The sequence below is a fragment of the Peromyscus maniculatus genome, chromosome 3 (assembly GCF_049852395.1).
Source record: "Peromyscus maniculatus bairdii isolate BWxNUB_F1_BW_parent chromosome 3, HU_Pman_BW_mat_3.1, whole genome shotgun sequence".
Classification (NCBI taxonomy): domain Eukaryota; kingdom Metazoa; phylum Chordata; class Mammalia; order Rodentia; family Cricetidae; genus Peromyscus; species Peromyscus maniculatus.
In genome coordinates this window covers 144,892,248-144,905,196 of record NC_134854.1, presented here as the reverse complement: position 1 = coordinate 144,905,196, position 12,949 = coordinate 144,892,248, and the positions used below count along the sequence as shown (strand labels likewise).

The window sequence follows — 12,949 nt, the reverse complement described above, 5'->3', positions numbered from 1 at the left end:
TCCTTATTCTCCCAGACACAAATGACGAAGCCAGCATGTTTTGTATGTTTTTAATTATTATGTTTTTGTACAAAAAGTGGTGTATTCTTTTCATTTAAAATACTGGGGAAGGATGCAAACAACAAATGAGATGCCTTTTTAAAAAATAACATTAATTTTTCTGTGTAGAAAGAAAACAAAAAATCCCACTACCATTGCAAGAGTATTGAGAAGTTAGAATGACATCATTTCATTTCCTTCTCTAAAGGTAACAAATGGTCCTGCCTTTTCCATATCTCCTGTGTTCAGATGAGCCGTGTTGTTACTTAGTGCCTTAGGAGCTCACTATTATAGGAAGATCAGCCTGTGATTCTGGGCACATGGGCCTAAACAGAAAGAAGTGGGAGAGGATTCAAAACCTTTTCTCATAGGTACGTGGGTAAGACACTTCCCTGAGCCAGCAGGAGGGACCGGGGCAGCAATGTTCCCTACCCAGAGCAGAGAACTAACTGCAGAGCCCTCCATGTCCACTTCTGCCTCCATTCCCTGTCTTTAAGATTGGGAAAAATATAAAACGCCAAACTACAAATCTGTGAGAAAAGTGCAGTACAAGTTTAGAAGTACTGGTAGAAGCAAATGAGCAAGAACAGGTTAACCAGCATTTTACTACAAACAGAAGAAAACCAGAGATCCCACCACAAAGTAACACACAGATTCTGGGGCCTCTATAGCGCCGGTCTATTTCCTTTAGAACAGGACTGCTTAATGAGTTATTTGGGCTACATGTGGATTTATAACCATGGCCCAGAGCCCGATTCTAGCTATCAAGCCACGAAAGACCTATAAACAACATGATGGCACCTTGGAATCCTGTAGTTGGAAAATTTCACATTTTTTTTCCTGTCCTAATCCCACATAAGGGACATTTAAGTGACTCACTCCAGGCTCAAAGCAAAGGGCAGTATTTGGGCTCCAGCCAGGTAAGCACTGCAAAGCAACTCTACACAGTCCTCAGACCTCAGAGACTGCTAGAGGGGTGGTAACAACAGGAAGCAGTCAAAGGTACAGTCATCTTTGCTTTTTTAATTCAAGAAAGCCAGTGTCTCAACTTGTGAAAACGTTTAGACAGACTGGGCTCCTGGCTTTCTGCCCATTTAGCTGTCCTTGCTCTTCCTGGCGGCACAAGAGTCAGCCCTGAAGACCCTCCGTCTACCTTCCACTGTACCTGTGCAGAGGAGAAACAACAGGAGCAAGGGAGCAGTTTCGGGTCAGATCAAAAGCCAACTGGAAAGCAGGAATCTTAATGGCAAGGCAAGAGGAGAAGAGACGGCTTGAGAAGTCTGGCTGTGTATGCTTTGGTTTGGGGATTGACGAGGTGGCTGGACATTAAAAGTGCAATCACATTGGTAGCAAATGATCATCTCTTTCTTCTGACTCTTCCCCCAGCTGGTCATCCCCAACTCCACGATAGGCAGCAGGCATGTTGCGGGGTTTGGAACGGCACACAAAGTCACAACCATCCTGTACAGGTGAAGCAAAGGAAAGATGATCTCTGTTTTAGAGTGAGACAGATCATATGGTCTCAGACTGTGACAACTGGTTTTCTCCAGGGGCCATAGAACACCCAAAATCTAAGGCTTAGTCCAGATTCACTTGCTACTTACAGCTACTAGGTTGCCAAGATCCTGCCAGAAGGCCAGATGAGGAAACTGCTCCATTCCCTTGGCTCCTACCACCAGTCGCTGGTATAAGAAACCCCCAATGATATAGACAGCAACCAATGATGCAAATCTGGAGAGGGAAAGACACACACTTAAAGTCTGTCACCCTGAAGTGGCACTGCATACCTCGAATCGCTACTTCGAAGGCCTAGGCTAACCTTAGCCATTTCCTAAGCTGTACTCTATGAATACAAACAAAAAGGGCTGGTAGCTTCTTAGAAAACCGAGGAGCACTGCCAATCTGACAGAAGCAAACGGGGGTGGGGGTGGATGATATGTGTTTCTTCAAAGTTCTACTGATATACTGGTAAAACTGTCTAGCCTTTCTGGGAAAAACATAAGCTGGTATGGTGGTGTACACCTTTAATCCCAGCATTCAGGAGACAGAGGCTAGGGGATCTTTGAGTGTGAGGACAGCCTGGTCTATCTACATAGTGAAGTCCAGGCCAGCTATAGCTACACATGAGACCATGTCTCATTTAAAAACAAAACTGTAATATTTACTGGGACTAAGCACTTATTCCTTTCATTTTTAAAAAGCCAGGTCTGGTCTGGCACACCTTTAACCTCAGCACATGAGAGGCAAAGGCAGGTGATTCTCTTGAGTTTGCGGCCGGCCATAGCAACACAGTGAGACTGTCTCCAAAAAGTTTGGGGTTTTGTTGTTTTTTGCTACTACCAGGGATTAAACCTAGGACCTCATGCATACAGATCAAGCACTATGTCACCAAGCTACACCCCAGCTTAATTTCCTCCAACTTGTATGGTCTTACTTTAGTCCCCTCTGATTTCATGTATGTAAACACACATGTACGGAAGAGGTGGAAAGTACTCACATGACCAGTAAGATAGAGCCCACGCTGAGGTGGGAGGCTTCAGGTGAACAGGCTACGCTGCTGTCCATCTCAAAGAGGTACAAACAATCTTGGACTTTGTTTCGTTCCTCAGACACTGGGTTAAAATTGCCCTGATGAAGAGAGGACCAAACAGTAATTATGTATAAGATGCTTTCTTTCAACTTGTACCCAACAAATAAGACCACCCCTCAATAAATAAATAAACCCCAAACATTTGCTCTTGCTCCTGGTTAAGCAGCCGATTCTCCATGTATGGTGTGAATCTGGCACACTAAAATCTGAATTGGTTTTCTCATGTCCACTCCACATAGACTTGTCCTGTTAATTCCCTTCCCTCTGGTCAGGTCTTCCCATCTGTTCCCTGGGGCACCTCACCGCTAGTGTGTGTCGATTGCAGGAGATCATCACCACTGCGCGACGCTGTTCTTTGCCACAGTGGTTGTCATATTCATCACCCCCTTTATATATCAGCATGATCCAATTACCTGAGGAAGGACAAGAACAATGGCACTATGGAGTGCAGGGGAAGCAGAGGTAACAATGGGTAGTATGGCAGAGTGGAATTAGCCACCCAAACTGCTTTTAATTAATGCTAATTGGTATGATCTGTACATCTGAATGCTAAACTAAAACTTTTCTGTTTTAAAAGACAAGACTTTTGCTATATACCTCTGGCTGGCCTTAATTCACTAATTATATAGACCAAGCTGCCTCAAACTTGTGATCTTTCTGCTTCTGCCTTCCAAGTTTTGGGGTCACGAACATGAGCCATCATGCCTAGCCTTAAAATTTGTTTCTTGACAAAACTTTGTGTTCCCTTGTTTTAGACAGTAAGAACTAGATATTTAAAATTAATCTTATCTTTTACATTAAAGGTAGGCAACAGAATGTGTGAAAACAAATTATTATCCGTGCTTCTAACATTGATGCACATTTTCTCAACACATAGCAAAAGGAGAGGAGGTTCCACATGGTTGCTAGGCAGCAGGGAGAAGTCCAAGATGACAGATGAATTCAAAGTGGATGTTTATTGAACTGGGAACACATCTCTCTCCTTTGGTATTTACTACTTTTAAAGTTCTTTGCAAAATACTGTCTGACTAACAACCATATGAAGTGAATGGGTTAAGGATGCTTTTAACTTTGCGTATGAGAAAACAAGATTTCAAATCAGTGAACTGTGCCTCAGAAATCCTGTGTGGTCTGAGTAAGAATGGCTCCCATATAGGCTCATAGATTTGAAAGCTTAGTCACCAGGGAGTGGAACTGATGAAAGGATTGTAAGGATTAGGAGGTGTGGCCTTGCTAGAGGAAGTGTGTCACTGGGGGTGGCCTTTGAAGTTGCAATCATCCATGTCAGGCCTAGAGTCTCTCTCTCTACCTATGGATCAGGATGCAGAACTCTCAGCTTCTTCTCCAGCACCATGTCTGCCTGCATGCTGCCTTGCTCCCCTCTGTGGTGATAGTGGACTAACTTCTGAAACTGTAAGCCAGCCTCCAATTAAATGCTTTCTAACAGTTGCCTTGGTCACAGTGTCTCTTCAGAGCAATAGAACAGTGACTAAGACACCATCACTAGGAAAACGATGATTTGGGTCAAGAGTGCACGTGTGTGTTTTCTTCTTCTCTCTTTTTTTAAAATTTATTTATTTATTTATTATGTATACAGTGTTCTGCCTGCATCCCTGCAGGCCAGAAGAGGGCAGCAGACCTCATTACAGATAGTTGTGAGCCACCATGTAGTTGCTGGGAATTGAATTCAGGACCTCTGGAAGAACAGTCAGTGCTCTTAACCTCTGAGCCATCTCTCTAGCCCTATTTTATTCTTTATGAATAAAATGAATAATGAATAGCTACACTGGATAACTTATCTGCTTATGGGAAGAAGTGCCCCCTTTCAGCATACATGTTCATGACATTTGAAAAATACAACTATGTTAGTTGTATAATGAATAGCTACACTGGATAACTTATCTGCTTATGGGAAGAAATCAGGCCATAAGTGCCCCCTTTCAGCATACATGTTCATGACATTTGAAAAATACAACTATGTTAGTAGAAGAAGGTGGTGAATTTTTTCTTTCCTTAAATACTGGTTTGCACAAAAAAGTTATTTTAACTGTCTACCCCTTTCTTCCATTTTTTTTTTTTTTTTTTTTTGTGGTACTAAGTATCAAAGCCAGAACTTGTGCATGTGGGCAAATGTTCTACCCTGAACTGTTTCCCCAATCCTATATTCTTTTCGTGAAAATTTTGCACTATCTTCAAACACAGAAGTGTCCCGAGCTGTGGCTCCAGAGCAGCTGTGGAACTAGGCAATGTGAGGTACAGTCTCAGGTACACCAAATTCCACATAACATGACATACTCAGAAAGTTGGGGAAGGCCACCACATATGGGATTGTTAGAGGACTGACATGGGATTAGTCAGCAGGAAATATCTTACTTCCATTGAAGAGGTGAGTCTCGTTGATTCTCCCAACCACCGTCTCCTTCCCATTATTTTTGCTGATCTGCACCAGGCCTGCCCCAGAGGAGTGGTTGCCAGCTTCCCGGCATACTCTGAATATGTAGCTGTACGTGTCTGAGCCCTGGCCCACAGTGCTCTCAAAACTACAGAGGAAAAGTAGGAAGAGAAAGAACAGTATCACTAGTTACCAAGCTCAGGAAAAACCACATCCCTCCCGTTGGTGACAACCAATGTGCTAAATGCACATTTGTTAAATTAGGAGATTGACAGCCTCACAGACTGTCCTACTTGATAACATAATCCATATCATTCACACACTCCTTCCACGTTAAAGCTGAAGTAAAGTCGTAAAAAGAAAAGACCCTTAATATAGCTAATTTCTTAACCCCTCTAGGGTTCTTCTCATCTACCTTTTGTTAAACAGTGGCCGCAGCCTGTCCAGGAGAGCCGCCTCTTGTTTTGACTCCTTATCCTTCTCTCCTACCAGGTCACAGGATTTTTCTTCTGTCTGCCAGGATTCTCTCACAGCCAAAGCCAGGACTAGCAACAGTAACAATTCAGTCTTCCAGCAGCCAGAGAAGGGGAACATCCTTTTGGGAGAGTGTTGAAGGCAGGAGCAGAAAAGAAATGAAACAGATAAATCACGTGACTGCAAAAATGAATGGTATTTTCATTATGCAAATTTAAAAAAGGAATGAATCTGCTTCAAAACAAACTATGGGGTCCAGTGTAATGTCAAATGTCTTTCATCTCAGCCCTCAGAGGCAGAGACATGTGGATCTCTGCGAGTTTGAGGCCAGCAAGAGATACCTGGTGAGTGACTGTCTCAAAAGACCTTCAAAAAACAAAAACCCAACAAAACAAAAACAAACTACGGGGTAAGAAGAAGAAAATAATGAATTTTTTTTTTTTTTTGGTTTTTTGAGACAGGGTTTCTCTGTGTAGCTTTGCGCCTTTTCCTGGAACTCACTGGGTAGTCCTGGCTGGCCTTGAACTCACAAAGATCCGCCTGCCTCTGCCTCCCGCGTGCTGGGATTAAAGGCGTGCGCCACCACCACCCGGCGAAAATAATGAATTTTGGGCTCAACCTTCTTTGCTTTGTTACTGTTTGATGAAAATTTACATCGTACTATCCCATTATTCAAACTTAAATACTGGTTTATAAATAAAGTCAGTGGCCTTCCCTAAAACATTCCAGTCATGACATACACAGATCCTCCAGTATGTCTAGCTTGAAGTTATTAGGAGGATGTGAAGTAGAGGAAGGAACCTGAATATGCTGGGTCCTAACATATCAGCATTCCGGGAGCATCTAGCAATCTTTCTTCATACTCACTGGAAGCATGTGGGATGGAGGTGAAGCAGTCACCTCAGTTACTTATGCATCATTTCTCTGGAAAAACCACCCAATCACAGAAGAAAACTCGGGTCAAAAGGGATTAGAAGGCTTCCAAAACCTACTCCAGCCTCTCCAAGTCACAAATCTCAAGGGCTTCTAGACTTTCGGTGAGATGGGTCTTCCCCCACTCTAAAACTCTGCACTGCTGCGTTCCTTCACTTACTGTCTGTATTATTCGAACAAGCCCATCCATGGCCCACGGGAGACATATATCTCCAGGTTATCTGTGAATGCAGCCCAACACATTTGTAGATGACATTAGGAAATGTTGAGAAATCTACAAAATGTTGAGAAGTTGGACATCCCTGTACCATCTTTGTAGTTAGGCCACAGTGATTTATGCTTGCAGAAGGTTTCACTCGTATCTATTAGTAGTAACCCTTCAGGCCATTGACATTGTTCTCTCTCTCTCTCTCTCTCTCTCTCTCTCTCTCTCTCTCTCTCTCTCCCCCCCCCCTTTTTGAGACAGGGTTTTTCTGTGTAGCTTTGGAGCCTGTCCTAGATCTCGCTCTGTAAACCCAGGCTGGCCTTGAACTCACAGAGATCCTCCTGCCTCTGCCTCTCAAGTGCTGGGATTAAAGGCGTGCACCACCACCACCACCACCACCACCACCACCACCACCACCACCACCACCACCACCACCACCACCACCACCACCCAGCTGTTTGTTCATTTTTAAGTTCACTTTTTTTCCCTCTGAGACATTTAACCCTTCCAGACTTTCCTTATAAGAAAATGGAAGCTCCAAACTTGTGATCTAATTGCATTTCCCTTTCTCCCTGAAACTTAATCTGAGTTTCTAATTTCCCACATGCAAGGAGGGCAACAAATACTTTGGAAGTTATCCACCTGACTTCACATACCCCAACCATCAATTCACTACAGAAACATAAGGCATTGCCACACAATAATCACTGGTAGCCAAGAGGTCAAAGGCTCTCCTAACACATCTCAAATACAAACAACAGGACACATTAATAGAGTGACAGCCTTCATCCAGGCACTACCTAAATACTTAACATTCATTAATCAACCAATCCTCTCCAAGCCTTATGTAGTAAATTTCATCATCTCTATTTCACAGATTAAAAAGTAAGCCGGGCGGTGGTGGCGCACGCCTTTAATCCCAGCACTCGGGAGGCAGAGCCAGGTGGATCTCTGTGAGTTCGAGGCCAGCCTGGGCTACCAAGTGAGCTCCAGGAAAGGCACAAAGCTACGCAGAGAAACCCTGTCTTGAAAACCCAAAAAAAAAAAAAAAAAAAAAAAAAAAAAGCAAACAACCAACAAAAACACCACCGACACAGCTGATGGAGTAAGCAAGATAAATGGCTGCAGAGCTCAAGGGCCATGTATCACCATCACACACACATACACACACACACACACACACACACCTTTCATAATTGTTTGGGATGCAACTCCTCACAGTGTTAACTAGAGTGTAACAAAGAACTCAGACTTAAGCTCTTACCTTCCCTAAACTCACCTATTGCTCAACACATAGCTCAACCAGTCACATCACTGAGAGGTACTTTTGTTAACCGATTCTGTGCCACTTTCCTAAAGTTCTCTCAGGATCTAATTTAAAAGGTTAACATTCTGGGTTCTGAAAGCTCTTTCTCCCCAGGAGCATATTTTGGGGGGATGCTCTCACAGAATGAGTGCTCTGCACTCTGACATAAAGAGTTAGTTCCTCATTGGTTAACTGTTGCTGCTTTCTCTTCCCAAATGAGGGCAAAGAACATCACAAAATTGGGAAGGGATGAAGAATTAAAACAAGCTGTGGTAGGCATTAGATGAACCGAATGACTTGTCATTTGCTTATGTGTTCAAAAAGTTAGAAGAGTAATTTTAAATTCTTTTCTGTTTAAGACTTGACTGTATGCTGAGCAGGGATGGCACACGCCTTTAATCCCAGCACTCAGGAGGCAGAGGCAAGAGGATCTTGAGTTCAAGGCCAGCCTGGCCTACAGAAAGAGTTCCAGGACAGCCAGGGAATCTCAGAGAAACTTTGTCCTGAAAAACCAGGAGGAAGATTTGACTGTAAGTTTGAGCTGCTTCTTTTTGATTCAGTATTGTGTATACCCCAAATGCTTTACCTACATTATGTTAGTTCCATCTCTTGGGAAAGTAAGATGAGGGGACTGATGATTACAGATGCCTGCTGAGTTACTTGTTTTAGGTCACACAAGCATTAAGTTACTAGAGCAACCTGGATGACTAATGACGTGAAGGCATTTGTTGGCAAATTTCTGATAAACATGGGCACAAGAAGAGAACAGTATGAAGTTCAAGTTGGACAGTCCCTTTTTAATATGGTGCAAATAGATCCTTCAAGTACACACATTTTCGATGTGTGAAATGGGATCTTATGATCTTGAGAAATCTTCAGTTTCCTTATTCTGTAGAGGCATATCTATTGGCAATGTGGAAACATCATCCTTTACAGGACAGCCAATGACTAAGTTAGGGATTGGCAAACTGCTGACACCATTGTTCGCACTTTTCCACTCATGGCCATTTTCCATTCTCTAATGGAAGTTTTACTTTGGAAAATCGGTTTTACTTGGAAGATCGGTCTGAACTGGCAGAAAGCCCAATGCTGAAAGAGCCTCGAGGAAGTAGTTCTATGCTTCAAACTCCCTACAAGAAGAAACACAGGACAATCCCTCCGTTACTCTTTTCCACACCACGCGACCACATGTTCCTCGAACTTCAAGGATCCTGGAAATTCTCGCCTTTCATTTGCTCAAAGCCATACCTTACCCAAAATCATGTCACGATGCCACTTTACGTCCACGATACAAGTCAGAATTCTTGCAACAAACATCCAGTAACACTTCACACGTCTCCACACTTGGCACTTAATTTCCCCCACCTTCAAAACATCTTAAATCCCTTTCTGATCTTGGAAGTCCTCCCCCTCACTCCTGGTAGTCTGACGCTCTGTCCTCACGCCAGTCGCCGCCACTCGGCCCTACGGCTCCCTGGCAGGGTCTTCGGCTCGAAGCACCGCCAAGCCCGAGTCCTGGACTGCGTCTCCTTGGGCGCAGGGGTGTGCAAGGACCCCAGCCCGCCTCCTTTCCCACGCCCCCACACTCACGTGTCACGGAAAACACAGCAGCCGAAGCTCAGATGCCCCCAAGAATGTGGCCCTGGGGTTGGGAAACGCAGCCGGAGAGCAGCGGGCCGCAGACTCGGGAATTAGGTTCTTGTCTGAGGCCAGCGCTCCCCAAGGCGCCGCTCTGCGACCCGCTCCAGAAACCGGAAACAGGAAGCAGCGAGAGGCTGCTGAGCAACTACTCCGCCCACTGGACCCCGCGGCATGTGACCGCAGAACCATCGCGCTTCGTTCCTTCCCCTGAACGCTGATTGGTGAGCAGTCTAGTTCGCTATGCCCCTGTCCCATCCACCCCGATCACTCCGAGATTGCCAGCGTCAGCTCCTTCTTTTCGTGGTGCCTTTCTACCAATGAGGTTCGAGCCCCGCCTCCAGGCACTCGCTGATGGCGCTCCCCGCTCACGCGGGAGTCACGTGCCAGGTGTCCGGATAGGTCGGATAGAAGGCCGTCCGAGAGGGCGATCTGCGGAAACTACCGAGAGTGTCGTTTCCTGGGCTCTCTGGAAGTTGTAGTTTCCGCTCCCGGGGTGCTCTGGGAATTGTAGTTCCTAGGGCTCTTCTGCTACCGTGGCAGCCTCTGTGCGGCGCTGCTCAGCTGAGTTCTTTCCTGGTCTATAGTTGGTCTCAGCCTCTAGGACAGCGGAGCTTAGGGTCCTGCGTGTCCTCGTTGTCTTAACACCGTTGTTCAGAATTTCTAACTCTCTCAGAACATGCTATTATTATTGTTACCTCTGCAATGACTTGTCCTCCTGTGGCGTCTTGCTAGATAAGCACGCTCTGTTCATCAAAGGTGCCTGCCCTAAGTGTGCGGGTCTTCTAGCCTGCATTCGGTTTCCTGGGGGTCTTTGTGCTTTTGCTAAGGTCCTTTGCAGGCCCCATGGGATTATTCTGCACTCTGTGAAGTCTCATTTGTTCCTCCTCGGTTTGAAACTTAATTGTTATGGCTTCCTGGATTCACTGTCCAAGTTCCTAATTTCTTACCTTGAAGGTTCTTTCGGCTTTAGCTTGTCATGCCCTTCTGACTCTCCCATGCTTTTGTGTGCACCTCTCTCACACATGTTAGAGGCAATATTACGTTTGAAACTGCTAGCACTGTAGTGTTCCCATACTATTTTTAAAAGTTAACTTAAAAATTTTTTAATACATTTTAATTAAAATATAATTACTTCTCTTTCCTCCTTCCCTTTCCTCCCTCCAGTTCCCCCAAAGACCCCTCCACGTAGCTCCCCCCAATTTAATAGCCTCTTAAAAAATCATTATTGTTACGTCTATATGCATAAATGTATTGCAGCCTGAGTCTTACACGTGAGTAAGACTTACCGTACCGTTATGGATTGCTGTCTGTGCTGGCTGTTGTTGTGATGCAGAGGTGTCCCGGCTGGGGCGGATTGCACAGTGTTTTCTGGTGCCATGGAAGCAAGACTGCAGAGGGGAGCTCTCGGGTTAGACCCAGCTCCAACAGCGGGAGCTCCATAGCCTGAGCGGACAGTCTTCAGCATAGGGGCTCTCGGGTTAGACCCAGCTCCAACAGCGGGAGCTCCATAGCCTGAGCGGACAGTCTTCAGCATAGGGGCTCTCGGGTTAGACCCAGCTCCAACAGCGGGAGCTCCAAAGCCTGAGCGGACAGTCTTCAGCAATAGGGGCCTGCCCTCAACCTCTGAGAGGCAACCACAGGGAACAGATAAAGTCTGTGTTGTCTTGGGAGTGACTTGGATGTCCCCGACTAAGCACTGAAGAGATTTCTCATGGTTTGTACTGGGGGTTTTGTTAGTCTCTGGTCTTTGTGGGGAGCATTGTCAGCTCAAATGGCATAATGTGTGTGTGTGCGCGCGCGTGTGTGTGTGTGTGTGTGTGTGTGTGTGTGTGTGTGTGTGTGTGTGTGTGTGTTATGTATAATTTTAGGCAAATATAAAATAATAACTTTCCACAAGAGTTTATCAAAAAACCTTGGTGTTACCTGTCCCTCCTCCTTCCCTCTCCTTCTGTATTGACCTCCTTCCCTCCACTCAACTGAAATCTCCCTCCCCATTTTTCCATTTTCCACTTCCTGATCACACAGTCCCTTTATCGTTTCCTGGTTTCTGCTGTTACTCCATGTATATCCTCACATCTGAAGATTTGGAGCTAGGAACCATAGACAAAAGAGAAACACAGCATTTGTCTTTCTGAGTCTGGGGTACCAAACTCAGTAGAATCTTTTCTAGGTCCATCCATTTACCTTCAGACATTCTGCTTTCCCTTCTCTCTACAGCTGAACCGTATTCCAAAGGGTACGTGTACCACATTTTCATTATCCATGTCTCTGCTGAAGGCCATTTAGGTTGTTTCCACTTCCCAGCTATTGTGAATAGAGCAGCAATGGCCACGGCTGAGCAAGTATCTGTGGAGTAGGATGTCGAGTCATTTTGGCATGTGCTAAGTCATGGTATTGCTGTGTCATACAGTTTTGTTCACTTATTGATTGAGATGTGTAGATGTGTAGTCACTGTGTAGTCTTGGCTGGGCTGGACCTCACTATCTAGACCAGGCTGGCCTTGAAATCATAGAGATCCATCTGCCTCTGCCTCCCAACCACACTTTCTAAAAAGTACCTATGGAATTCTTTACTTAAATCCTCACACCAACCTTATGACGAACTATCTTACCCAGTTGTACAGGTGAATAGGTTAAACCAGATAGAGGCAAGTGTGTATTTGTATGTATCAGTATTTATTGTTATTGTTGTCAAAAATTTTTTTATTTTTTTATTTTTTGGCTTTTCGAGACAGGGTTTCTCTGTGTAGCTTTGTGCCTTTTCCTGGAACTCACTTGGTAGTCCAGGCTGGCCTCGAACTCACAGAGATCCGCCTGGCTCTACCTCCCGAGTGCTGGGATTAAAGGCGTGCGCCACCACCGCCCGGCTCATTTTTGTTTTTAAGTAGGATCTTGCTATGTAGCCCAGGGAGACTGAGAGTTTGAGATCTTCCTTCCCCTCCTGAGTGCTGGGATTACAGGCATGCATCTCAGAGCTGATTAACATTATTAATGGATACATCTTTATTTTTTTTTTTTTGGCTTGGTGGGTATGTGGTATTAGATATTTTCTTATGGGGAGATAAGTGAAAAAAAACCCTGAATTTTGTAATAATAATATTTTAATATTGGAAAATAGAATTAACAAAAAAAATCATACAAAAACTGCTGAGCAATATCCCTGGGCCTACAATTAAACTTTTTAATAGTTGTGTATTATTTAGCTTCACAGATTACTGTTTAACTGATGCTATTAAATGTTGAGTGTTTGTCTTATTTCTACAGACTTGCTTTAATCAATTGCCTAGCAAATGCTTAATGAGCAATTACTATGTGCCACATTTTGATAATAAAGTGCAGAACAATCCTAGTTTGTTTCATTTGAGAACTG

General features: G+C 44.5%; 1 protein-coding gene across 1 annotated transcript; it reads right to left on the bottom strand.

Moving 5' to 3' along the window:
* Positions 1-36: 36 nt before the first annotated feature.
* M6pr (mannose-6-phosphate receptor, cation dependent) lies at positions 37-9,951 on the bottom strand. Its single transcript, XM_006994228.4, has 7 exons — positions 9,530-9,951; positions 5,437-5,616; positions 5,003-5,169; positions 2,933-3,042; positions 2,537-2,667; positions 1,644-1,770; positions 37-1,500 (listed from the first exon to the last, which is right to left on the bottom strand). Exons 2-7 carry the CDS (start codon positions 5,613-5,615, stop codon positions 1,378-1,380), a joined length of 837 nt encoding a protein of 278 aa, XP_006994290.1. The 5' UTR covers position 5,616; positions 9,530-9,951; the 3' UTR covers positions 37-1,377.
* Positions 9,952-12,949: the final 2,998 nt, after the last annotated feature.